Raw genomic sequence first — 27205 nt, forward strand, 5'->3', positions numbered from 1 at the left:
GGACTTTTGTTCCTGGGGTCTACTCTGAAATTTATTTCTTGAGCTTGACGGAGGAGGCCGTTGCGACTGCCTGGAGGCTGATGCTCCTGGCACTGGGGAAAGAGCCTGTTTAAAAGAGGGACGTTTACTCCTTTCCTTAACTGGTAAGAGTGTGCTTTTTCCACTAGAGATCTTTTGGATATAATTGTCCAAATCCTCTCCAAACAGCCTTGCACCACGAAATGGAAATCCAGCCAGAAGCTTCTTACATGGTGATTCGGGTGACCAATTTTTCAACCATAAGATTCTACGCATATGCAACAACCCAAGCGAAAGACGAGGGGTTTACATGATATAATCTCTGATTGCGTCAACAGCAAAACAAAGCCGCTGGAAGGTTGGCCAACCCCCGGGCTTGCTGTTTGGGTAAAACTTTGAGGACCTGTTTAACATGGTCTCCCAAGTATTGACAGACACTGATTGCTGCCACTGCAGGTTGAGCTACTGAACCTGCCAAGGAAAAAACATTTAACAGGAATTCCATTTTTTTTTATCAGTTGGATCCCTAAGCATCTGAGTATTGTCGACAGGACAAGTCAGGCTTTTATTAACGGAGGAAATGGCAGCGTCAGTTGCCGGTATACCCCACATTTTTCTAAATTTTTCCTCCATAGGATAAAGTGTTAAACATTTTTTTCCGCCTAAAAAGTTTTCATCTGGGTGATCCCACTCAGCATAAATGAGCTTTTCTATTAAACTATGAACAGGAAAAGCATGTGTTTGAGGAGGCTTCAGTGAACCCAAAGAAGGAGGGTTCTTTGACTCAGATACGGGTAACTTAAATGTGGAGCGGACCAATCCAGCAAGAATTTGCACTAACACCTTCTCATCCTGAGAAGCTGAAGAGGGCCCTTCTCCACTTGATTCCTCAGAAGAGGAATCATCAGTCTCATCCCGATCCTCTGAGAGGGATTCCTCCCCCCCAGAGTCTTTCCTCTAATCCATTAATGGTTGAGGAAAAAACCTCTTGCGTAATGTATACAGGGGCTGAAGTGCCAGAAGCAGATACAGCCCGACCCCGACGGCTCACCCTGACCAGACATCCCAGGTCCTTCAGGGGGGGAAAGGTGCTGCAGAAGGGGGGTCCTCAGAGCCTGAGGGAGATCCCTTAGAGCCTCTGGTTTTCGGGGTATTTGTACCTCTTCTACCCATAGTGCCAAGCAACAAAGAAGGAGGTACCACAAAAAAAACTGACTGCTGAGCGATGTAGTTCAGCAACTGCCGCTGCTACCAATGCTCAGTCTGGTGTTTTAAGTAAATGCTGCCTGGGAGAATACCTGTGTCCCACCTCACATGTGCCCGTCAGCTACTGTGTCCCTCCATAGGCTGTGTGCACCTGAAAGAGAGTGCACTTTATAGCCTGTATAGCCAGCAATGTGGGCGTTTAATCACGCCGGACGTCGCGCTAATGCTCAGCCCCCCTCCCACCCCCCCCTGCTTTTTTCAAAAACGTGTGCCTTCCCGAGCGAGCCGAGGCTCCGATCCTCGGGACAAGCATGGAGGGGAGGCTGGGGGGGGAGGAGAGAGAGAAGGGCCGGTGGATGGGAACCTGCTAAAAAATGGTGGTAGTGGCGGTGGCGTGGTATACTACCGCTGCTTGCTCAGGCCACCCTGGCCCCCCTAAGCCATGGGGGGAGAATCCTTCAGGAGAGAACCCCCCAACCCATCCTACCTGGAGCCTGGCTGGAGGAGCGTACAGCGTGGACACTGAGACGGACGGAATAGGCATGAAAGGTATGTGCTCTTGACAGCCCCCGGTTGCGACAATAGGCATAGCATACATTTACTTAAAGCGGGAGTCCGGCAACCAATTTTTTTTTTTTTTTTTTTTTTTTTTTTTTTTTTAGGTCATTGAGACACTTTGCTAACCCCAAAATAATACTCAGTTTGGGTGTAATATTTCCGCCTCTGTTTTCGTACTGAAGAATAACTTAAAAAATGTGATGCTGGCTGTTTCCATCTTGCTTGTGGGCATGTGAAGCCCACAAGCATTGATTTCCTGGATGCAGTGAATGCTGTTCATTCACAGCTTGCTCACACGCATGATCATTGTTTCCACACTGAATCTTGGGAAGCCTGATACTAAGCTCCCAGGAGACAGTGCGGTGCCGGGGAAAGGCAATAAAGACGCCTACTCCCATGGGAGGAGAGATAGGAAGTGCCACAATAAAGTACAATATAAAGGTAATTACAGTGATTAAAAAAAATTTCCTACGGCATTTGAACATCTATGCAATTAACTGAAGGGGGCAAGATTAAGTTAAAAATTTGAGTGGAACCCTGCTTTAAAGGAGAAAACCTACTAGAATGTAAAAAAATTCCTGAGTCTCCCTTACCTTATCCAGCTCTAGGGTTCTGTTATACAGACCCAATCTTCACCTCTCACGGTGGGCTCCATTTGAAAAAACCTTCAGAGACTGGGGCCTCCTTGAACAGGAGGATCCGCAGATCTGGCCCCGTAAAGCACCCCACCAGGGATATGGCTGAAAAAAACAAATACTGGATCCCAGGGTCCAGCTCTCTAAAAAGAGAAGCGTTACAGGTAAAACCTTGTTTCTTCAGACACGAGGCCCGGGTACCATCCAATTTGGCCTAAAAAAGCACTTTGAATGGATCCGGTTGCATGGCTTGCCCCAGTATAGGATATTTCTTTGGAGCTCAGCACAGCACATCTTATTCGTGACCAACAGCTAAGACACTGGCGAAAAAACTGAGGTATCCCCAGTAAAGGGGAGGGGTTATATAGGGGGTTGAACTTCCTGTCTAGGGTGTGCCAGTGTCCAATCACTTAGTGATAGCCTATAACCCATCAGTAATTACTGAGGCTCTGTGTCCCGTGATGTACGAGAAAGAACATTGATTTTGTTGCAGGGGATGCCCAAAATCTGACTGGGCGGAAGTGGCAATAAAGTGTGCGAATAGTCACGTGATGTGACATCTGGTCATCCATCTGAGACGGCGCTCTGAGTGGTTGAATTTTAGCACCAAGTTTGAAAATTTTCATTCCAAACAGACCCATTTACATAGTAACAGATGTAAACCCTGTCTCACCTGTTCAATGCTGGACTGTACATAAAGTCCAGGCTTTGCCCATCAAAGTGTGGATACCCGGTGTACTGTGCTAACCTCAACTACACGTTTCCTGTTCTTAGGGGGAGTGATCACATATTGACATAACAAGCCATCACCATATTAGCAGCTTTCAGCTGTCACCACTACTTTTGTTTTGGGTTCCGATATCACCCTTCATTTTTTACCATTTCTTTAATCCCACTCTGGAATCCAATCGTAATTATTTCTGGATTAGGTGACAAAGGTCTGAGGTGAGAACCCTTTATCAGCCTAGATTCTCCAATGATAAAGAACCAGCCTTATTGTTGCTATAATAAAAGCACAAAAATGAAAATGCAGCCACTAGACACTTTCAGAATGTTCAGCAGATGTATACAAGTGATACAGCATTGCAGTTATTTGGCCTGGTCAGCAGAATACCCCCTTTTCTTAAGGGGCGTTGTACTGCTCCTTATTGTTATTTGTCAAGGTTGGTCTACAGACAAAACATTTTTTAGACCTCATGCACACTTCGAGTTTAGCCCCTGTGCATAAGATCCTGGCATTTCATGCGGGCAAAAAGCATAGACGCACCACTGCTGGCAGCCTGTAAAACGCTAAGAAAGCCTGAAAGCTGCAGCTGAAAAGAACTGGGGTGTGCAGAGAGTAGTACTAACATTTAGCACAGTATGTTCCCAGGGACAAATGCACAGTATGCAAGTAGCTTGTTCACAGTATTGATGTCAGAGTGCATACTGCCCTGTCCATTACCAACATCCAGATGGAGCAGCTTTTAGCGCCTCAGAGTGCAACAAGTAGCAGGGCTGGACAGTGCCTCTGAGCATTGTATCAACAAAATGCCAGTATCTCATGCACTGCGGTTAAATACCCAGTGTGCATGAGGCCTTACCACCTCAAAGCAACAATCAGGTATTTTCAAAACCATTGGCATGATTGAGCCAATGCTATATATATATATATATATATATATATATATATATATATATATATATATATATACACACACACACACACACATATATATATATATATATATATATATATATATATACACACATACATACACACACGATCATAAATTTACATACACTGGCAGAATTTATGATTTCTTGGCCATTTTTCAGAGATATGAATGATTAAACAAACTTTTCCACTAATGGTTAGTGTTTGGCTGAAGCCATTTATTATCCATCAACTGTTTACTCTTTAAATCACGACGACAACAGAAACTACCCAAATTACCCTGATCAAAAGTTTACATAACCCAGTTCTTAATACCGTGTATTGCCCCCTTTAACATCAATGACAGCTTGAAATCTTTTGTGGTATTTGTGGATGAGGCTCTTTATCTTCTCAGATTGTAAAGCTGCAGATTCCTCTTGGGGAAAAAACCTCCAGTTCATGTAAATTCTTGGGCTGTCTTGCATGAACTGCACACGTCTGAGATCTCCCCACAGTGGCTCAATGATATTGAGGTCAGGAGACTGAGATGGTCACTCCAGAACCTTCACTTTATTCTGCTGTAGCCAATGACAGGTCGACTTGGCCTTGTGTTATGAATCATTGTCATGTTGGAATGTCCAAGTACGTCCCATGCACAACTTCCTGGCTGATGAATGCAAATATTCCTCCAGTATTTTTTGATAACATACAGCATTCATCTTGCCATCAATTTTGACCAAATTTCATGTGCCTTTGTAGCTCACACATCCCCAAAACATCAGCGATCCACCTCTGTTTCACAGTAGGAATGGTGTACCTTTCATCATAGACCTTGTTGACGCCTCTTGAAATGTAGCATTTATGGTCATGGCCAAAAAGCTAAATTTTGGTCTCATCTCGCCAAATGACTTTGTGCCAGAAGGTCTGAGGCTTGTCTGTTTGGCGTATTGTAAGTGGGATACTTTGTGGCATTTGCGTAGTAATGGCTTTTTTTCTGGCGACTCGATCATGCAGCCCATCTTTCTTCAAGTGCCTCCTAAACTAAGCTAAACACTAACCATGAGTGAAAGAAATATTTGCGTTATTCATAGTCTCTGAAAAATGACCAAGAAATCAAATTCTGCCAGGGTATGTAAGCTTATGAGCACAACTGTGTATAATATATATTATTTTTTTTTTAATAATGGTAGCGATCTGCCATTTTTATTGTGACTGACATTATGGCAGACACATCGGACAATTTTGACACATTTTTGGGACCATTGTCATTTATACAGTGATCAGTACTATAATAATGCATTAATTACTGTAAAAATGTCACTGGCAGTGAAGGGGTTAACACTAGGGGGCGATCAAGGGGGTAACTGTGTTCCCTGGGAGGTGATCCTAACTGAAGGGGGAGGGGACTGATTAGAGGACGTGGCAGGTCGTGGTTCCTAGCTAATAGGAACATGATCTGTCACTCCTCTCAGAACAGGGAAGTGTGTGTTTACCACACACTCGTTCCTGTTCAGTGTCTCCTGCTCACGATCGCTCGTGGCAGGTGGTCATCGCGACCGTCTGCCACAAGCATCGGCACCCCCGCTGTGCAGCGGGCGCACGCCTGCTATCCAGATCCCTCGAGCCGACGTATAGCTACGACGGTTCGCGGGATCGTGCCGACCTGCTGCAGTAAAATGACGGCTTCCTGATGACGCATATTGTGATGCGAAACGCGTAGAGGCTGCTGGGAGTTTTTTGTACCCACGTGACCGGGAACGAGCGTGGTTGGTGAGGACGCGAACGAACACGAGGGGTGAAATACAAGCGGTACAAGCGGTACACGGAGGTCGCACAGCACACACTAGGTAAATCGGGCTGCAGCTCCTACCCATCCCTAACTGCTGGAAAAGCTCTGTGCCGGCTCGATGGCACTTGTAAATGTGAGTGCATAGTTTTTTCTTTGTTTTACACAATAAAAAGTTTTAAACGTTATTGTGCGATGATCGTTTTCATCCATATTTTATATGAGGAATACTAAGGTCCAAATATAGCCATTGAAGAAGTTCCCTTTGAGTGGAGTGGTTATCCCTATGAATGAACCAAAGTTGCAATTTTAAAGAAATATCTGGTGAGTGGCCAATCTCACAGGTGGTGGTGGAGCACTAAGTCACTTCATACTGAAATTAATACAAAGGCACGCCAATCACGGCAACTGACGGAAGATTTGCAAGCATATATTTGGGGATTCTATTATAATGTGATATATGTCACCGGATCTTTATATGATCTTTATATAATGTTTCATATGTCTTTGGCTTAATGTGATGATTTTCTACAGGTGTATGTTGTATACAAAATAAGAATACGTTTAATAGATAGGGTACACAAATATTGGAAAGAGTATATAGATGGGAGCAGCGCATCCACACACACACAGCAGTAAAATGACGGCGCCTGGTCGGCAAGCGGTTAATAGCCATTCAAACCCCTTTGTGTCAAATTGTATGCACGTTATCAGGCCAAAATCACCAGGGTATGTAAACCATACCCTGGTCATTTGGGTAGTTTGTCGTCATTATGATTTAAAAAGAGTAAACACAGTTAATAAATGCATTAGCTAAACACTAACCATGAGTGAAAGAAATATTTGCGTTATTCATAGTCTCTGAAAAATGACCAAGAAATCAAATTCTGCCAGGGTATGTAAGCTTATGAGCACAACTGTGTGTGTATATCTATATCTATATCTATTAGATTGTAAGCTCTTCTGAGCAGGGCCCTCTTAATCCTATTGTATTGTATTATATTATAACTGTATTGTCTCCCTTTTATATTGTAAAGCGCTGCGTAAACTGTTGGCGCTATATAAATCCTGAATAATAATAATAATAATAATAATAATAATATCTATATCTATCTATACATACATATATACATACCAATTGAAACCAATTGAGAGTTTTCTCGGCTTTGTGTTTGAGATTATGGTCTTGCTGAAAAGCTTTTATCTGCTGTTCTGAATACACAGACACAATGATCTTACTTTAGATCTATGAGTAGGGGCAGGGATTCAAAGACCTCACACAGCAGATAGCTCTGAGGCCTGATTGGAGGGGAGACACATCCCTTCACCAAGGACAGAACAAGCGCAGCTGTGGATTACAGGCAGTATCATCAAAAAAATTGAAAAAACTGGCCCTTTAAGTGTGTGCTTGCAAATAAGAAATTATTGGCTTCATTTAGACCCCTTTCACACCGAGGGCGTTTTGCAGGCGCTATAGCGTTAAAAATAGCGCCTGCAATCCGCTCTCAAACAGCTGCGGCATTGTCTCCAGTGTGTAAGCCCGAGGGCTTTCACACCGGAGCGCTGCGCTGGCAGGACGGGAAAAAAAGTCCTGCCAGCAGCTTCTTTGGAGCGGTGAAGGAGCGGTGTGTTTACCGCTCCTCCACAGTTGCTCCCCATTGAAATCAATGGGGCAGCGCTGGGATACCGCCAGCAAAACACCACTATTGCGGCGCATTGCAGGCGGTTTTAACCCTTTCTCGGCCGCTAGCGGGGGGTAAAAGCGCCCTGCTAGCGGCCGAAATGCGCCACTAAACCAACAGTAAAACGCCGCTAAAAATAGCGGCGTTTTACCGCCGACGCTATGGGCGGCCCAGTGTGAAAGGGCCCTTAGAAAGTCCTCGGGGCGCTGAGCTCTGCGCCCTGAAAACTCCCTCTATTGAATTGTTCTCTGCTGTGGTGTGCTATTAGCGGAGCCTGTGCCTTCAACTTCACTTCCAGTTTCTCTGACTCATCCCTGCAGCTCTAAAGGTTGATGACAGGTGACTTGTGTGAGAGCTATGAGTACGGGGGGACATCTAATGGGGGTGGTTCTGATGGTGACATCTGATGTAAAGGGGTGACATCTGATGTAGACATCCTGCAGGGCGCGCTCTGATCACCGAGACTCGGGTAATCACATATCAGAGTAAGGGGCTGATCCCAGGCCCCTTAACACGTGAACAGCTATCAGCCAATGATAGCTGATCACGTGTTTAAACTAAAGCTCGGTAACAATTTTTTTTCCTGTTAGCGTGAGGAGAAAAAAAAAGTAGATCACCGGCTTATGTGCAAGGGACATCAGTCCCAAATCAGTATCCTCATCTGTGCCCACCAGTGCCGCCCACCAGTGCCGCCCAGTGACAGCCATTAGTGCAACCTCATCAGCATACATCAACGAAAGAGAAAAATTACCTGTTTGCAAAATTTTATAACAAAATATTTAAAAAAATATATATTTTTTTTTAATTCAATCTTTTTAAATTTTTTTAACAAAAAATAAAAGCCACAGAGGTGATCAAATACCACCAAAAGAAAGCTCTATTTGTGGGGGAAAAAAAATGATAAAAATTTAATTTGGGTACAGTGTTGTATGACCACGCAATTGTCATTCAAAGTGCGACAGCGATGAAAGCTGAAAATTGGTCTGGACAGGAGGGGGGTTTAAGTGCCCAGTAAGCAAGTGGTTAATATGACTTTATGGATTTCTCTTTCAAAGCCCAAATCCAGGCAAATAAAATGACCCCATGCAGTGGCATTGTGCCCACACTGCAAGGATTAACTGCCCATTTTGGTCAAGGGGAACAATAGAAAATACTGTATACTTACGTGATACTCTGCTCCTCCCCACTTCCAGACCAGTCCCTACATTTTCTGCATCCCTGTGCTGGATATGTGGATGCTGAGGGACAATCCACCTATGGATCATGGGGGGTGGTGTGGGAGCAGAGAATCAGGCACCTAAAACAGCTTTCCCTTTCCCTGAACAAAATGAAATTAACCCTTGCAGTGCAGGCACAGCCCTATTGCATGGGATAGTTTTTTCCTGCCCAGAGTTAGGCTTTAATGTTACGCTTGTTGAAAATGTGATAGTAACCGCTTACTGCCCTCTGTTCTCATCACTGCTTGCATGATTTTTTAGAAGCATAACTGAAAAAGACTATATAGCTGAAAAAAGTTACATAAACACAACATGTTATTATAGCTGAGATCAAGTCAAGTGCACAAGTGTATAAGGCAAAGATGATGAACTAGTTGGGACTTATTCATCTCTTATGTCATGTTAAACCTGTGATCTGACAATGAAAAAGAGAAAACATGGACAGTGTGTCAGCAGTTTACATAAATTTTGTCATGGGCTTGGTGGATAAAGCTGATATGTGTTTTAATTCCTCTTAAGTTTGCCTGGAATAAGACATAACATTCCTGCCCAAACAAAAGCCTGTCAAAAAGTATAGCAAAGAGGGATCTGTATTTCATAACCCAATGCTTTATGGACCCACCCAACTATCAAACCAGAAGAAAGATGGCCATAGACTGTCTTTTTCAGACAGTGGGCTGAATGACAAAAAAAAAAAAAAAAAAAAAAAAGATTCCTTATCCAGACAAATGGTGAGTGAAGGAATTCCCCATACCGAGGTAATGCACACTGTTCAGCGGCTGTAGTTGCTCATCAACAAAAGATTTCAAGCACATCCCATCGACTTCTGTTGAGCAGACACTACAGTCGACTGGTCTTTGCTGAAGCGGCCAAATTTCAGTGTATAGGCAGTTTAAGTGACCGTCAGTCTTTGTAGATTCTAAAGCCCCATATACACGGGCAGAATGTCAGACAGCATCAGCCAGCTCAATAGAAGTCGGCCGACCTTTGGCCTGTGTGTACAGCAGCTGGTCCGACAGAAGCCAGCCGTTCAGTTGGCTTCTGTCCAAGAGGCATGACCAAAAAAGGTCTGCGGACCGGCTCCCATTCAGCGCTCTCAGGCAAAGGCTGAGAGCACTGACCCTATTGTGTTCTGAGGGGGACAGCCCCCCTGCCAGAATACTCCGCAGGGGAGATTGCTGTACTAACATCAGATTGTTAATACAGCAGCTCCAACCTGAGCTGTCAGTTTTATTTTCATTAAACCTGCTGGGTTGAGCAAAAAAAAAAAAAACTAGCAGCGTTTACAGGCGGTCCCCAGGTTACAAACAAGATAGGTTTGTTCTTAAGTTGAATTTGTAAGTCGGAACAGGTACATTTTTTAATCGTAGCTCCAGCCAAAAAAAATATTTTTAAGCTTTTTGGATAGCATAGTAAAGGGTTAACATCCCTGTAAAATTTGTTTTGCTGTCTGTGCCCCTATTCAGAAGATTTCACCTCACTTTCTGTCCCAATGACAATTGGATTTTGAAAATGTTGGGTTGCTGTGAAAACAAGGATTGGTGATAATAAAACATCGATGTAGGTACCTTTTTCCCATAATAACTCTTACAGGAGAGAATTTCCCTTCTTAGGGGTAGATTTCATGTCACTATCTGTTGTCTCCCTCCGTTTGTAAATGGGAGTCATTTGTAAGTCGGATGTTTGTAACTAGGGGACCGCCTGTACTAGGCTTAAGTCCCATTGTTTGCTCAAAGAAGGGTAATCTTTTTTGAACTTTCTAGATTGTTTCCTAATAGGAGAATCAATTGTTTCAGCTAGTAGATCAAGACATGATGCTATTGCTTGGTAACCTTTTTCGAATAAATTCAGTTTGTTACTTTAATGAAGATGAGATTCTGTGACATAGTTTGGATAATTAAGGAGCACATGTATCCCCCAACAGCAAAATTGTTACAATGAATAGACCAAAATGTCCTAGAATGTAAATGAAAAGCACAAGAGTAGGTTGGTAAAGATGAATTTCATCTTTCCCAATTTATCCACATCTTTTTACAATAATCAGAGAGACATGAAGTGGATTATAATGCAACCTTGTATTTCCAGCTCCCAGTTATGCACAAGGTATTTAAGAATATCCTAACATGAAATTTAGTATTCGGGAAGATTCAATAGATGGCAATGACTAAGCCTTAAAGAGGATCTTCAGGCTATATGAAAAATGTAAAGTCAGCGGCTACAAATACTGTAGCTGACTGACTTTTAAATTGGTTCTAAAGCAGGGGTCTCATACTGGCGGCCCTCCAGCTGTTGCTAAACTACAAGTCCCATGAGACATTGCAAGGCTGACAGTTACAAGCATGATGGCACTTGTAGTTGTGCAACAGCTGGAGGGCTGCCAGTTTCAGACCCTGTTCTAAAGACTTAAAGTTTTTCACCTTAATGCATTCTATGCATTAAGATAAAAAAACCTTCTGTGCTGCAGAATCCCCCCACCCCTTATTCTTACCTGAGCCCAATCTGATCCAGCGACATGCTCGAAAGCAGTGGCTCTCACAGTCATCTACCTCCTTCCTGGGCAAGTTGATAGCAGAGGGAGACATTGGCTCCTGCTTGGTCAATCACATGCTGTGCCGAGCCACCCGTTCTGTGTGAACAGGGTGGCGCAGGAATGAGCCTGAACCAGTGCACCCATGGAAAGCGGATTTCCATGGGGACACTTGCAGAAAAGGAGCCTGGAGCACCGGCAGGGGACCCCAGAAGAAGAGGATCGGGGCTGCTCTGTGCAAAATCATTGCACAGAGCAGGCAAGTATGACAGGTTTGTTATTTTAGTTTAAAAAAAGAAATAATGAAGCTTTAATGTCACTTTAATAAAGGGGAACTTACCTGTCAAAGGATCCAGTGCCACCCTCATCTAAGCCGGTTTGTTCACCAGTCTTTAGGTCCCTGGCACCAGCATGCTTACCAAGGGAAACCAGCAGCGACTTCTTGTGGCTTCACAGCCGGATTTCCAATGCATATGTGTGAACCGCGCTGCATTTTATGAATGGTTCTGCAGCCTCTTGGGACCTGTGACTGGTCCCAGAAGGCTGCAGGCAAAGGAGTGCGTACCGAACTTCAACTCGGTGGGAGCGGGTAACGGTCTAAAGCCATTACACGCTCCCTCCCCCCAAAAAATGAATGTAGGCCAAAGTGATAAGGGGCAGAGGCGTTAAAGCAGAATTTGCCCTTTCGGTGAAGTGAAGTTTTCAACATTAAAGAAAATAAAATCACTACCATATCTGAATATTTTAAGAGAACGTTAGCTTTTTAAAAAAGTCTATTACTGGATTAAAGTCTTCGGCCCCTTAAACATTTGTGTGTTTTGAGCTTGAAGTTCCAAAGCTCTCAACATCATAAATACCATGTATACAAGACAAAAGTAGATAAATAAAAATGTAAAAAAAAATGTAAAAAAAAAATTGCGACGTGGTCTGGCAGTGTACGAGTTAATGTAGTGGTAAACACTGCAGTGCAAATAATCCGCATTTTATTCCACACATTTCCTGCTTTTTTTTTTACATAGTAATTTAAACAAGGCAGATGAAAGAGCAATACATACACGAATTTATCGTGTGCATTTGAATGCCATGCTATACAATACATTCCACACCAGAAAAAATACACACACGTGTTTCCCACGCTACAATTATTTTAGTAAAGCCATTAATGTAGCAAGCAATATTAATAAGGGTAAAATTAATTTATGAAATCACGCAATATCAGAGTAGTTCTTGAAACGCTATTGTTTTTGGACTGCAGCTTTGATGCCCAAACTGAACCTCAAACTTTAAATGAACTAGTCAAAATTTAAGCCATGAATTCCTCTAGTGATTTTAGCAAATCGTGACTCTCTCAGTTTGAGCAGTTTTCTGCGGTTTATTAACCGCACCCAAGGTGCTTCCTCTGTGCAACCCTTAACCCAGCAATTACATGCATGTCAGATGCACTTACTTTTCCTAATCATCATCATAATTATTCTTTCCTCTCTTCCCAAATTCTAAAAGTTCAGCTGTGACAGGCATGTCGGGCTCCAGTGTTTCAAGACCTTCTTTCCATCCAAATGGTTGATTAGTCAGTGCTGTTCTCATTCTTACTAAACATTAAACCCTTGAAAAGAATTTCTAAAAAGGAACACACAGGGTGGCTGGACTTGCAAAGGACTGCACAGGTGCTTTACACCTTGAAAGTATATGGCCAGCCACATTTAGGTAATATTTCCAAACACACAGAGTGGCTAAAGAGAATGGCTGGCCATTAAGGCCATGGCTTAAGACTCAATTTTTTTTTTACAGGTGCATCTTGAACAACAAATTGGGAGTCACATGATCCATCGTATTACGGGCTTCCCTGCATTAGAGGCTTTCAAATTCCATTATGGGCAAACAAAAAACAAAAAAAATCTTCACAGAAAAAAAAAGTTACAAGACTGAGACTTAATAGTAAAATAAATAAATCTGATTTCAAATCATTCCAAGAAGTTATAGAATTACTTGCACTTCAACTGAATTTGCAGACAGTAATATTCCAAAGAATATTTTATCATTTATATTTTACAAATATTCGTTAAGCAGCTTTCAGAAAGCACCAAGGCAAAAGGGAAGCAAACCTCTAAATTAAACTCTTACCCTTCAGCAAAGTTGCTGTCCTCTCTCCAAGCAGTTATGCGGCAGATAAAAAGGGTACTGGCATAATCTTGTGGTCGGGTGACAAAGTCTGAAGGGCAGTCAGCAAGAGGAACAAGTATTCGAGGAAGTCTGTGGTCCACAGGTGAAAACAAAGCAAACTTCTTGGCAAGATCCCCATTCTTATCAGTCATAGGTTTAATGAATCCTGTGGCTGCTCTTGAATGTTTTTTCTCTAGAATGTAAACCACCTATGATAAAAATAAAAATGTACAACTTAAAATGAACAAAAAATTTAAAGTGACACTAAATACGGTTTCATTTACATTACCAATTCTTTCTGTATGTGGATGATGGTACTGTAATTTAATTAAAAAAAAAAAATCAAAGTACTGTTTTTCCTAATCTATATACAATGGTCACATTGTCACATGACTCGGGGAAACAAAAGCAGGAGGAGCTTCTAGTCTTCTGATATTGGTCACGTTAAAAAAATATAAGAATAGCCTTTGGGATACAGAGTAAAAATAATATCAATAAACTGTTTGAAATTGTCTACATTTGAAATCAAATCTTTATTAATTTTATGGCAACAACATGTGGGTGGATTTCTGCCAGTCACAGGCTGTATTACACCCCTCCAGCCCATGTCTTAATGTAATATCCCACCTCAATGTGTTTAGCTGGTTAGTGGGCTTTTATTTTTTACAGTGTATATGCCCTCATGTGTGACTAGTTACATGGGCTGCTCAGATGTGATAGGGAAGAAATGCTCAGGGTAAAAAATTCACTGAAAACTGAGCATGTGCACTAGCTGTCAACACTGCTCTGCAAATTCACCAACTGTAGAGAGGGTATTGGACAGGAGGGGGGAGACGGAACCGCAGGATCAACCAGGTTTTTTGCAGAACACAGAAAATGAATCCCATAGTGACTGAGCGCATATGAACAGCAGGTAATACACCATTTGATGTTGGCTTAATGACTAACCACTTCAGCTCAGGAAGATTTACCTCCCTTCCTGACCAGGCCATTTTTTTGCGATACGGCACTGCGTTACGTTGACTGACAATTGCATGGTCATGAGACGCTGTACCCAAATAAAATGTATGTTCTTTTTTGCACACAAAAAGCTTTCTTTTGGAGGTATTTGACCACCTCTGCGGTTTTTATTTTTTGTGCTATAAACAAAAAAACACCTACAATTTAAAAAAATTCTTTTTAATTTCTTTCTGCCATAAAACACATCCAATAAAACATTTATTCAAAAAATTGAGGTCAGTATGTATTCAGATATATATTTTTGTTAAAAAAACATCTGCAATAAGCCTATATTGATTGGGTTTGCGCAGTTATAGCATCTACAAGCTAGGGGATATTTTTATGGAATTTGTATTTTTTCTTTACTGGTAATGGTGGTGATCAGCAACTTAGAGGGACTGCGACATTGCAGCGGACAAATCCGACACCAAGTGACACTTGGCATGTTTTTGGGAACCAGTGACACTAATACAGCGATCAGTGCTAAAAAATTTGATTTTTATAAGAGCTTACCTGTAAAATCCTTTTCTTGGCTCTGGGACACAGAGCCTAAGTAATAACTTAATGGTTTATGGGCCACCTTCAGGTGTTGACACTGGTATACCCAATCAAGGAAGTGCACTCCTATATAATCCCTCCTCCTTCCAGGAGTGCCTCAGTTTTTGTAGCAAAGCAATATACTTAAAACCCCATAAAAGAGGGGAGGGACTTGTGTCCCATGATGTACTCCAAGAAAAGAATTTTACAGGTAAGCTGTTATAAAAATCCTATTTTCTTTATCATACATCATGGGACACAGAGCCTAATAACTTAATGGGACGTCCCATAGGAATGCTATTTGAAGGGAGGGAGAGAAACCGTAGGGCATCCCCCAAACCTGAGGACTTATACTGTTGCCTGCAGCACACTGCGCCCGAAGGCGATATCCTCATACCTCCTTACATCCACCTGATAAAATTTTGTGAATGTATTTATTGAAGACCAAGTTGCGGCCTTGCAGATCTGAGCCATGGAGGCCTGGTGTGACACTGCACAAGAAGCACTAATCGACCTGGTAGAGTGCGCCTTAACTTGAAACGGGGAAATCTTACCCCTTGGATCATACCTTTGAATTATAACTTACCGAATCCACTTTGCGACAGTGGATTTTGACGCTGCCTGTCCTTTCTTAGGACCCTCTGGCAGAATAAATATGATATCAGTCTTACAAATCTGAGCAGTTGCATTTAAATAGATTTTCACTGCTCTCACCACATCAAGACAATGTAGTGACTTTTCTTCCCTGGAACATGGTTTTGGAAAAAACGATGGCAGGACAAGATCTTGGTTCAGGTGGAAACCTGAGACTACTTTTGGTAAAAAACCCGAACGAGGGCGTAACACCATCCTGTCCTCATGAAAAATCAAATGAGGCTCTTTACAAGAAAGAGCAGCCAATTCCGAAACCCTCCTTGCTGAGGATATAGCAACCAAAAATACCAGCTTCCTTGTCAGAAGGACTAAGGGAATATGCTGTATCGGTTCAAATGGCTGTTTTTGTAACACTGACAAAACTAAATTCAAGTCCCAAGGACTCGAAGGTGATTTAACTGGCGGATTAATCCACATTACCCCTTGCATGAAACCCCGGACTAAAGAATGCGTAGCAAGAGGTCTTTGAAATAAAATCGATAAGGCTGAGACTTGGCCCTTAATAGTACCTAGGGCCAACTTCATCTCTATGCCTAATTGTATAAAGGCAAGAATTCTGCATATGATATATCTCCAAGGGTGCCAACCCTTGGATTCACACCAGGAAACATAAGCCTTCCAGACTCTATAATGTATAGTTCTGGAAGCTTCCTTCCTTGCATTAAATCAAAGTAGAGATAACTGACCCGGAAAGCCCACGTTTCTTCAGAATGTGTGTTTCAATAGCCAGGCTGTTAAATTTAGCGTTCATAAAGTAGGATGGAATATCGGCCCCTGTGAGAGCTGGTCTGGCCTTAGTGGAAGAGACCATGGACCCTCCACTGCCATATTTACAATTTCTGCGTACCATGACCTTCTGGGCCATGCTGGTGCTACCAGAATTACTGGCTTTCTTTCCAGCTTGATCCTGCAAAGAAGTTGTGGCATCAACTGAATAGGGGGGGGATGTATAGATCATTGGGAACTGATCCCACGGGGTCAACAAAGCATCTGTTCCGCATGCGAGTGGATCCCTTGTCCTGGACACAAAGTTAACTAAAATCTGGACGCTAGAAGATCTACGTCCGGAGTCCCCCATATTTGGCAAACAGCCCGAAAAATGTTGGAGAGACCATTCCCCTGGGAATAACTGCTGGCGACTTAAGACAATTCTCTATTCCCGGAATGAAGACTGCCGATAGGCATGGAATATTCGTTTCTGCCCAAGCTAGAATATGGTTCACCTCTCTTTGTGCCGAAACTCTTGGTGCCCCCTTGGTGATTGATATAGGCCACAGCCCTGGCATTGTCGGATTGGATCCTGACAGGACAAATCACTTAACATGATATTCCAGGCTTTCAGAGCCAGACACCATGCCCGAATCTCTAGGATATTGATGGGCAAGGCTCTTTCAGTTCTTGACCACTGTCCCTGGACAGTCGTCTTCTCTAGTACTGCTCCCCAGCCTAAAAGGCTGGCATCTGTCATTACTACTTTCCAGATAATTGGTCTGAAGGATTTTCCTTTCAGTAGATTCTGGGTTAGTAACCAACTGAGACTTTGGGACACTCTTGGGGACAGCCGCATTGACAAGTCCAAAGCTTGGATTGTTTTGTTCCAAGCAGACATGATACTGGTTTGCAATAGTCTCGAATGGAACTGGACATGGGGGACTGCTTCAAAGCCACCATCTTTCCCAACAACCTCATGCAAAGGCGAATTGAGGGACCTTTTTGACCTGACCATCCGCACTAGCTCTCGTATGGAGCTGATCTTTGCCAAAGGCAAAAAGACCTTTTTCTGGGCTGTGTCTATAATAAAGACCAAATACTCCAAGCTTTCTTAGCGGTTTTAAGGAAGACTTCTCTAGGTTGAGAATCCCAACCCAGACTTTCCAGGTAACTGGTTGAAATGCATACACTTTGCACCAAGTGAGCCACTGACTGGTCTATCAACAATAGATCGTCTAGGTACGCCAAGACCGTTTTGCCCTGTGCCCTTAGCCTGTCTAGAGGTGGGGCCATTACTTTTGTGAACACCCGGGGTGCTGTAGCTAGCCCTAAGGCAAGGCTACAAACTGAAAGCGCTGCTGTTCTACTTCGAATCGCAGAAATATAGGGACATGCAGATATGCATCCCTGATGTCAATGGACGCCAGAAGTTCTCTTCCTTGTAGGATAGAAACTACTGACCTGATTGACTCCATGCAAAAGGAGCAGATTTTCAGGAACTGATTTAGATAATTAGATCTAGAATGGGTCTGACAGCTCTATTTGGTTTTGGTACCGTAAACAGGTTTGAATAAAACCCCAAACCTTGCTCTATTGTGGGGATCTGTATGATCACACCCTGAGCCAATAATCGGTCTAATGATTGAAACAGGGATTGCCTTTTCCCTGGATCTTTGGGAACGTTTGATCTCAGAAAACGAGATGGTGGAAACTCACGAAATTCTAGTTTGTACCCTAGAGACACCGTGGAAAGGACCCATCTGTCCTGAATTTCCCTTTGCCAGACTTCTGAGTAATGCAGAAGTCTTCCCCCCACACTGGTGAGGGGGGACGCCTCTTCATGATGAGGCTTTAGTATTCTGCTTTGCAGATTCCCGGCCCCAGGTCGTCTTTTGAGCCTGGGCCTAACCCTAAGGTTTTCCTACAGAGTCCAACGACTGAGGCCGTCGCCACTGCCTAGAGGCGGATGCCCCTGGCGCAGGAGAAAGTCAGTTTAAATGAAGAATGTTTATAATTTCTTTTGACCGGCAAAAGAGTAATTTATCCACTAGAAATCATTTGGATGTATTTATCCAAATCATCGCCAAATAGTCGCTCCCCATTAAAAGGGAAACTAGTCAGAAGATTTTTGCAAAGTGCTTCGGCTGATCAACTTTTTAACCACAGGGTCCTACGCATGTGTATTAGCACAAGCGCAAGGCAGGACGCCTGGTGAATACAGTCTTCCATGGAGTCTATGGCAAAACATAGCACGGTAGTTCGGACAACTCACGGGCCTGTTGTGCAGGTACCTCCTTAAGGGTCTCTTTGAACTGGTCCTTTAGGGACTGACAGATGCCTATTGCAGCAACTGCAGGCTGAGAAATGACCCCTGCCAAGGAAAAAAAGGATTTTAACAGAAATTCCAACTTTTTATTTGTGCATTGTCTACTGGACAAGTTAAATTGTTATTCACACTGGAAATCGCAGCGTCAACTGCTGGTACCTTCCATCTTTTTGTGAATTTCTTCTCTATGGGATTGAGAACTGAGAATCTCTTTGGAGGGAGAAAATGCTGATCCGGTTGATCCCATTCTGCATAAATAAGCTTTTCTAATAATGCATGGACCTGCTGTAAAGATTTTAAAGAACCCAAGGAAGAAACCGAACTTTCATCTGACTATGTTACGGGTAGCATGAAAGCGGAGCGAACCATCCCTGTAAGAGTTTGTACCATCAATCTCTTAGATTGCAAGGTTGTAAAAGGTTCATCAACTGTTTCCCCCGCAGAGGAATAATCGGCTTGTTTTTCCATGTAATTACCTGAGGGTAATACCTCATCCTGTGCCCACTGTTCCTTTGGTAAAGGGTTTGAGGTGGGGGAGGGGGATCTAGCATGCTTCCTATCCGTTTGGATGGAGGATGCGATTAAAGCCGCTAATCTTCCTTCTAAGCCCTGCAGGGCAGAGGAAAATGCATCTTTAGTCACGTATACAGGGGCTGAAGTGTGAGAAGCAGTTGCACCACCAATAGGTTCCAATGACTCACCCTGGCTTGCCATATGTGGCATCTCCGGAGAGGATGACAGTGTGGAGGCATGACTGGAGTTCCCAGCGCCTGGGGATGGAATTTTTGGCACCTTTGTGGAAGCTCTGGAAGTCATAATGCTAAGCACAAAAGCAGAGGCACTTTAAGACAAATATACAGTTTGCTGAGCAATAGTCTAGCAATAAATGCTACCTTACAGCTCAGTCTTTGATGCTGAACAATTGTATTTCCTGTACTGGAAATGCCTGTATACACCCCTTACGTGCCCAGCGATCCTGTGTCCTGTGTGGTAGACTCTTTACTTCAGCTGCTCTGATAGAGACCTTGTGTCATTAGAGCGTCTGCTTTATAGACGACTTCTCAGGTGAAAGCCAGGTGTAAGCCTGATTGGAGTCCCAGCATGTGTGCGCCGTGTGCTCCACGCGGACGCCGAGTCCCGGCGCCGACTGCCTTAGGCCACACCTCTTTCATTGACCCACCCTCCTCCCTTTTTTCAACATCAGCCCATGCGCATGGCGGCACGGTATTCAGGTCTGATACAGACCCAAAAGAGAGGAGACTGCAGCCGACCTGGCGCTCTTGGCAGGTCTCGTTGTGTGGGAGCTGGCTTCTTTGCTTTCGCAACAAGGCTCATCTAAGGCAGGTAAACATAAAAGTCTTTGTAACACTGACAATGTCATTATGTATATAAAAAACGCACCCCTCCGGGGGGATTTTCTTAGCAATTGAGGCTTTAATATTTTTTGTTGTAGCTTGTGGCACTGTACGTATAAGTGTGGATCAGCCTTAGTGCTGTCATACCTTGATAATTAGTTAAGTAACATTGCTCAACTCAAACTTTTGTCTTTCTTAGACAGATAGGATGTATAAAATGCTGTACCCCCACAAATAGAGCATTCTTTTGATGGTATTTGATTGCCTTATTTTTTGCGATAAACAGAAAAAAAAATTATCTTTTCTACTTTTTATTATAAGAAAAAATCCAATAAACTCAATTTTAGTCATACATTTAGGCCAAAATGTATTCAGCCACATGTCTTTGGTAAAAAAAAAATGTCAATAAGCGTATATATTGGTTTGTGCAAAAGTTATAGCGTCTACAAACTAGAATACATTTTCTGGAATTTACGCAGCTTTTAGTTTATGACTGCCTATTTCTTGAGGTGCTAAAATGGCAGGGCAGTACAAACCCCCCCCCAAATGACCCCATTTTGGAAAGTAGAAACCCTAAGGAAATTGCTAAGAGGCATGTTGAGCCCATTGAATATTTTATTTTTTTTGTTCCAAGTGATTGAATAGTGACAAAAGAAAAAAAAAAAAAAAAGTTCTCTTTACAAAAAGTTGTCACTAAATGATATATTGCTCACACATGCCATGGTTATACATGGAATTGCATCCCAAAATACATTTTGCTGCTTCTCCTGAGTACGGGCATACCACATGTGTGGGACTTTTTGGGAGCCTAGCCACGCACAGGGCCCCGAAAACCAAGCACCGCCTTCAGGCTTTCTAAGGGTGTAAATTTTTTATTTCACTCCTCACTACCCATCACAGTTTCGAAGGCCATAAAATGCCAAGATAGCCCAACCCCCCCCCCCCCCCCCAAATGACCCCATTTTGGAAAGTAGACACTCCAAGCTATTTGCTGAGAGGCATGGTGAGTGCAGCTCTCATTTGTTTTTAAAAATTGTGTGACAAAAAGCGAGGTCAGCAAAATATTCACCATACCTCTCAGCAAATAGCTTGGGGTGTCTACTTTCCAAAATGGGGTCATTTTGGGGGGGGGGGGTTTGGGGGTTGTGCCATTTGGGCATCCCATGGCCTCCGAAACTGCGATAGGCAGCGAGGCGTGAAATCAATAACATTTAGCAGCTTATATCACACATCACCCACTCTTCTAACCACTTGAAGACAAAGCCCTTTCTGGCACTTTGTTTACATTCAAAAATATATTTTTTTTGCAAGTTACTTTGAACCCCCAAACATTTTTTTAAAGCAAAGGCCCTACAGATTAAAATGGTGGGTGTTTCATTTTTTTTTTTTTTCTCCCCACACAGTATTTGCGCAGCAAATTTTTTTTGGGAAAAAACACTTTTTATAATTTTAATGCACTAAAACACACTATATTGCCCAAATGTTTGATGAAATAAAAAAGATGATCTTAGGCCCAGTACATGGATACCAAACACGACATACTTTAAAATTGCGCACAAACGTGCAGCGGCGACAAACTACATACATTTGTAAAAGCCTTTACAGGTTACCACTTTAGATTCACAGAGGAGGTCTACTGCTAAAATTACTGCCCTCAATCTGACCTTCGCGGTGATACCTCACATGCATGGTGCAATTGCTGGAACATTTGAAGCCAGACCGACATTTGCGTTCGCCTTTGCGCGAGAAGCAGGAGGGACAGGGGTGGTTTTTTTTTTAATTGTCCTTTTTTTTTAAACTGTTCCTTTCATTTTTTTTTATCATTATGGTTATCTCAGGGAATGTAAATATCCCCTATGATAGCAATAGGTAGTGACAGATACTCTTGAAAAAATTGGGGTCTATTAGACCCTAGATCTCTCCTCTGCCCTCAAAGCATCTGACCACACCAAGATCGGTGTGATAAAACGCTTTCCCAATAGCGCCGTTTACATCCGGCGAAATCTAAGTCATGAAATGCTCGTAGCTTCTGGTTTCTTAGACCATAGAGATGATTGGAGCCGTTCTAGTCTCTGATCAGCTCTATGGTCAGCTGGTGGAACCACCGGTTGCATTTTCAGTTTCCCTGTTGGGACAGGAGAGCCAGAGAAAACCATGGAAGACGGTGGGGGGGAGGGGGGGCATTCCCTCCCACCACTCAAAGTCCAGCAACATACCAGTTCGTTGCTGGTTTTGTTGGGCATATATTGTATTTTTTTTTTCATGCAGCCTGTGGGCTGAACGAAAAAAAAAAAGATTGATCAGTGGGTATGCCCACCATTAGAATACCTCCCTTCATCCACCCACTTCTAATGATGGGCATAAATGCACCGTTTTGTTTTTAACTGTGGTGGGGAAATCACCTCCTACAGCACTGGAGTCACGGCTTTATGTAACGTGGGAGCAAACGCTGTTACTGTAAAGATAAATAAATCCACGCTGCAACTTAATGGTGTACCTGCTAAGCAAATGATGGTTAACAATAAAGCAAAGTAACATTACAATATAACAGTAAGACATACCATACCTGCAAAGCAAATAAAGAAAATAGTAAAAAAATAAAACATTTAAAAACTCAATCTGTGCCATATATACACACACATACATATATACACACAAACATACACAGTGGGGCGAAAAAGTATTTAGTCAGCCACCAATTGTGCAAGTTCTCCCACTTAAAAAGATGAGAGGCCTGTAATTGTCATCATAGGTATACCTCAACTATGAGAGACAAAATGTGGAATAAATCCAATCACATTGTCTGATTTTTGAAAGAATTTATTTGCAAATTATGGTGGAAAATAAGTATTTTGTCAATATCAAAAGTTCCTCTCAATACTTTGTTATATATCCTTTGTTGACAGAGGTCAAACGTTTTCTGTAAGTCTTCACAAGTTTCTCACATGCTGTTGCTGGTATGTTGGCCCATTCATCCATGCAGATCTCCCCTAGAGCAGTGATGTTTTGGGGCTGTCGCTAGGCAACACGGACTTTCAACTCCCTCCAAAGGTTTTTCCATGGGGTTGAGATCTGGAGACTGGCTAAGCCCCTCCAGGACCTTGAAATGCTTCTTACGAAGCCACTCCTTCGGTGCCCGGGCGGTGTGTTTGGGATCATTGTCATGTTGAAAGACCCAGCCACGTTTCATCTTCAATGCTCTTGCTGATGGGAGGAGGTTTGCACTCAAAATCTCACGATGCATGGCCTTATTCAGTCTCATGTACACGGATCAGTCGTCCTGTTCCCTTTGCAGAGAAACAGCCCCAAAGCATGTTGCCACCCCCATGCTTCACAGTAGGTATGGTTTTCTTTGGTTGCAACTCAGCATTCTCTTTCCTCCCAACACGATGAGTTGTGTTTCTACCAAACAGTTCTACTTTGGTTCCATCTGACCATATGACATTCTCCCAAACCTCTTCTGGATCATCCAAAAGCTCTCTAGCAAACCTCAGACGGGCTCGGACATGCACTGGCTTAAGCAGGACGACACGTCTGGCACTGCAAGATCTGAGTCCCTGGCGGCGTAATGTGTTACTGATGGTAGCCTTTGTTACGTTGATCCCAGCTCTCTGCAGGTCATTCACTAGGTCCCCCCAGTGTGGTTCTGGGATTCTTGCTCACCGTTCTTGTGATCATTTTGACCCCATGGGGCGAGATCTTGCGTGGAGCCCCAGATCGAGGTCTTGTATGTCTTCCATTTTCTAGTTATTTCTCCCACAGTTGATTTCTTCACACCAAGCTGCTTGCCTATTGCAGATTCAGTATTCCCAGCCTGGTGTAGGTCTACAATTTTGTTTCTGGTGTCCTTTGACAGCTCTTTGGTCTTCACCATAGTGGAGTTTGGAGTGTGACTGAGGTTGTGGACAGGTGTCTTTTATACTGATAACAAGTTCAAACAGGTGCCATTAATACAGGTAATGAGTGGACAGAGGAACCTCTTAAAGAAGATAAAACGTATGTCAAGGGCGCTCAGAATGTCAGGACCTGGCAGTGTCTTTGTTGGATGGATGAAGTGGTCTTCAAACACTTAGGGCTGCACTCAAAGAGGGAAGCAATCTCTAATAGAAAACAGATAAAAGAAAAAAAGGCTCCTCTAATTGCAGAATAAAGCTTTTAATATCCCCAAACAAGATTAAAAACACTTACAGAATCAAGGATAAGAAGAGGCATAACATGGATGTATGAAGCAGGTGATCCGGCATCAGGAGGTCCCAGTGTATCACAGCTTTCCAGGGATAACGATATGCAGCAGCAGAAGGTCCCAGGATAACCAGCAGGTGAACACCCCAGGCTCTGGGAACACTGGTGAAGCAATTGCGTCGTCTGAGTCAGCATGGAGCATGAATCCCGGAAATTATGCCAGAGGGAGGGGACAACAACCAGCATGGACCGCAAACAGTAAATATGTCATCAAAATGGGACGCATTTCTGAACTACTGATTGGTTCCTTCTTTAAGCCAATGACAACAGGTTTGTAGAAGCTGAGCTTCTTATAGTCTATGGGCAGAGCTGTGGGTGGGGCTATGGGTGGTGATAAGGGAAGAAAAACAATGCTGCAGCATCCCAGGAAGTAGTGCGATCCATGGGCATAGAACTGCACAGTAAACAAAGAGAGGTATGCAGCCCGCACACGAAAAATGGCAAGACAAATACAGCAAGTATATATAAAAGGAAAGGAACTTGAAATCAATGAAAAAAATATGTATTAAATGGAACAAAAACGGTCAAACCATACATTGCTCCCCAGTAGCAGATGCCACTAAAAATTAATCGTTTAAAAAATGATCACTGGATCAATATATGGGGATAAACAGAATAAAGTAAATAGGTATACATGCGTGTGCATAAGAAACAACCACAGACGCAAAAAAAACCCAAAAAACAAAAAAAATTGCATACATGCAAAAAAACGCATAGATGCAAAAGGAAAAAAAAAAGTCCATTGGATGATTCATTATGCGTACACACATACACACATCCTATAGGAAAAACAGAATTTTTACAATTGGCCAATGGAGGACATACCTAGGGGGAATATGGGCATTGTATAATGAGCATACATATGAAAATGAGGATGCAGTGGTGAATGAAGTTCTAAAGTATGGCACGGATTTAAAAATCCTCATTTAACCGTCCAGGGGCCAAAACATTCAAAGAGAAAATCAAATACATCTCTGTGGCAAAGCTTTCGGAAATGCTCAGCTGGGGGGAGGTCTCTAGGCATTGCCTCAATAACCCAAACCATTAGACCATCAGTGGATTTGTTATGGTATTCGAGATAGTGCCTAGGGACACTGAGTGTCTAATCAATCAGTAATGAAATGGCGATGTTCGCCAAATCGCTTACGTAATGGCCTGATCGTACGCCCAACATAAAGAAGGCCGCATGGGCATGTCAAACAATAGACTACATGGTCAGAAGAGCATGTGTGAAAGCCCTTGATAGGGTATGTTTTACCTTTCACACAAAAATCTTTCTGGCCATGTTTAACTGACAGGTTTTACATAGCGGCTTGCGGCATTGATACATGCCCGAGATGGCTAGAAAAGTTGGAAGGGAATAACCTGGGCGTAATGGCTTACCCTTAAGTTTACTAGGTGCCACCTTACTTTTATTAGGGGCCTTTCTATAGGCAAATTTGGGCTTATTAGATAGGACAGGAAGAAGGTGCTCATCCTGAAGCAGCACAGGGCAATGCTTCCGCACGATATCCTCCATCTGTCTGTAACGAGAGTGAAATTGTGAACCAGAGTGAAATGAAGAAAAAAAAAAAAAAAAAAAAAGAGTTCCCCGCTGTTGGCTTAGTAAAATTCCTAGCATGGATCACCTTTCCAGTGAAGAATAGTTCCAAGTCAAGGAAGGCCAACTTTACCTCATCCATGACGGAGGTAAAGTGCAAACCCATATCATTATTGTTGCAATGTGCAACAAAATCAGAAACTGTAGATGCATTACCATCCCAAATGATGATCACATCATCCGTCATGAATGAGGAAAAGTTGGCCTTCCTTGACTTGGAACTATTCTTTGCTGGAAAGGTGATCCATGCTAGGAATTTTACTAAGCCAACAGCGGGAAACTTTTCTTCATTATAAAAGCTGCCACCACCCCCAATGGCTTAATAACATACCTAAAAACCATACCTAAAATACCTAAAAAGAACTGTACTAGAAGCAGTGACTATGACATCCAGAGTAAGATCTTGGAAGATAAATTTCTTGATAAAGAATTTCCAGCTGATATTGTGCAAACAGCTTACGCTCACTACAGAGATGCACCTATCCAACCACGTCCTCTCACCCATGCTGACAATAAGCATGATTTGCGATTTATTACCAATTTCACTCTCATTACAGACAGATGGAGGATATCGTGCGGAAGCATTGGCCTGTGCTGCTTCAGGACGAGCACCTTCTTCCTGTCCTATCTAATAAGCCCAAATTTGCCTATAGAAAGGCCCCAAATATTAAAAGTAAGGTGCCACCTAGTAAACTTATGGGTAAGCCATTAAGCCCAGGTTATTCCCTTCCAACCTTTCTAGCCATCTCGGGCATGCATCAATGCCGCAAGCCGCTATGTAAAACCTGTTGGTTTGTTAAACATGGCCAGAAGGATTTTTGTGTGAAAGGTAAAAAACATACCCTATCAAGGGCTTTAACACATGCTCTTCTGACCATGTAGTCTATTGTTTGACATGCCCATGTGGCCTTTTTTATGTTGGGCGTACTATCAGACCATTACGTAAGCGATTTGGTGAACATCGCCGTTTCATTACTGATGGATTAGACACTCATAGTGTCCCTAGGCACCATCTCAAATACCATAACAAATCCACTGATGGTCTAATGGTTTGGGTTATTGAGGCAATGCCTAGAGACCTCCCCCCAGCTGAGCGTTTCTGAAAGCTTTGCCACAGAGAGATGTATTGGATTTTCTCTTTGAATGTTTTGGCCCTTGGAGGGTTAAATGAGGATTTTTAAATCAGTGCCATACTTTAGAACTTCATTCACCACTAAATCCTCATTTTCATATGTATGCTCATTATACAGTGCCCATATTACCCCTAGGTATGTCCTCCATTGGCCAATTGTATTCTGTTTTTCCTATAGAATGTGCGCGCGTGTGTGTGCGCATGCGTGTGTGTGCATGCGTGTG

General features: G+C 42.8%; 1 protein-coding gene across 22 annotated transcripts in view; it reads right to left on the reverse strand.

The window, feature by feature from the left end:
- Positions 1 to 27205, reverse strand: part of DIS3L2 (DIS3 like 3'-5' exoribonuclease 2) — a 1051599-nt gene that overhangs the window by 534751 nt on the left and 489643 nt on the right. For all 22 annotated transcript variants that reach the window (XM_073626503.1, XM_073626502.1, XM_073626498.1 and 19 more), the window contains one exon: positions 13387 to 13634. In XM_073626503.1, coding sequence (XP_073482604.1) covers positions 13387 to 13634 — 248 coding nt within the window. The remainder of the gene's footprint in view (positions 1 to 13386; positions 13635 to 27205) is intronic.

The sequence above is a fragment of the Aquarana catesbeiana genome, linkage group LG04 (genome assembly GCF_042186555.1).
Source record: "Aquarana catesbeiana isolate 2022-GZ linkage group LG04, ASM4218655v1, whole genome shotgun sequence".
NCBI lineage: Eukaryota > Metazoa > Chordata > Amphibia > Anura > Ranidae > Aquarana > Aquarana catesbeiana.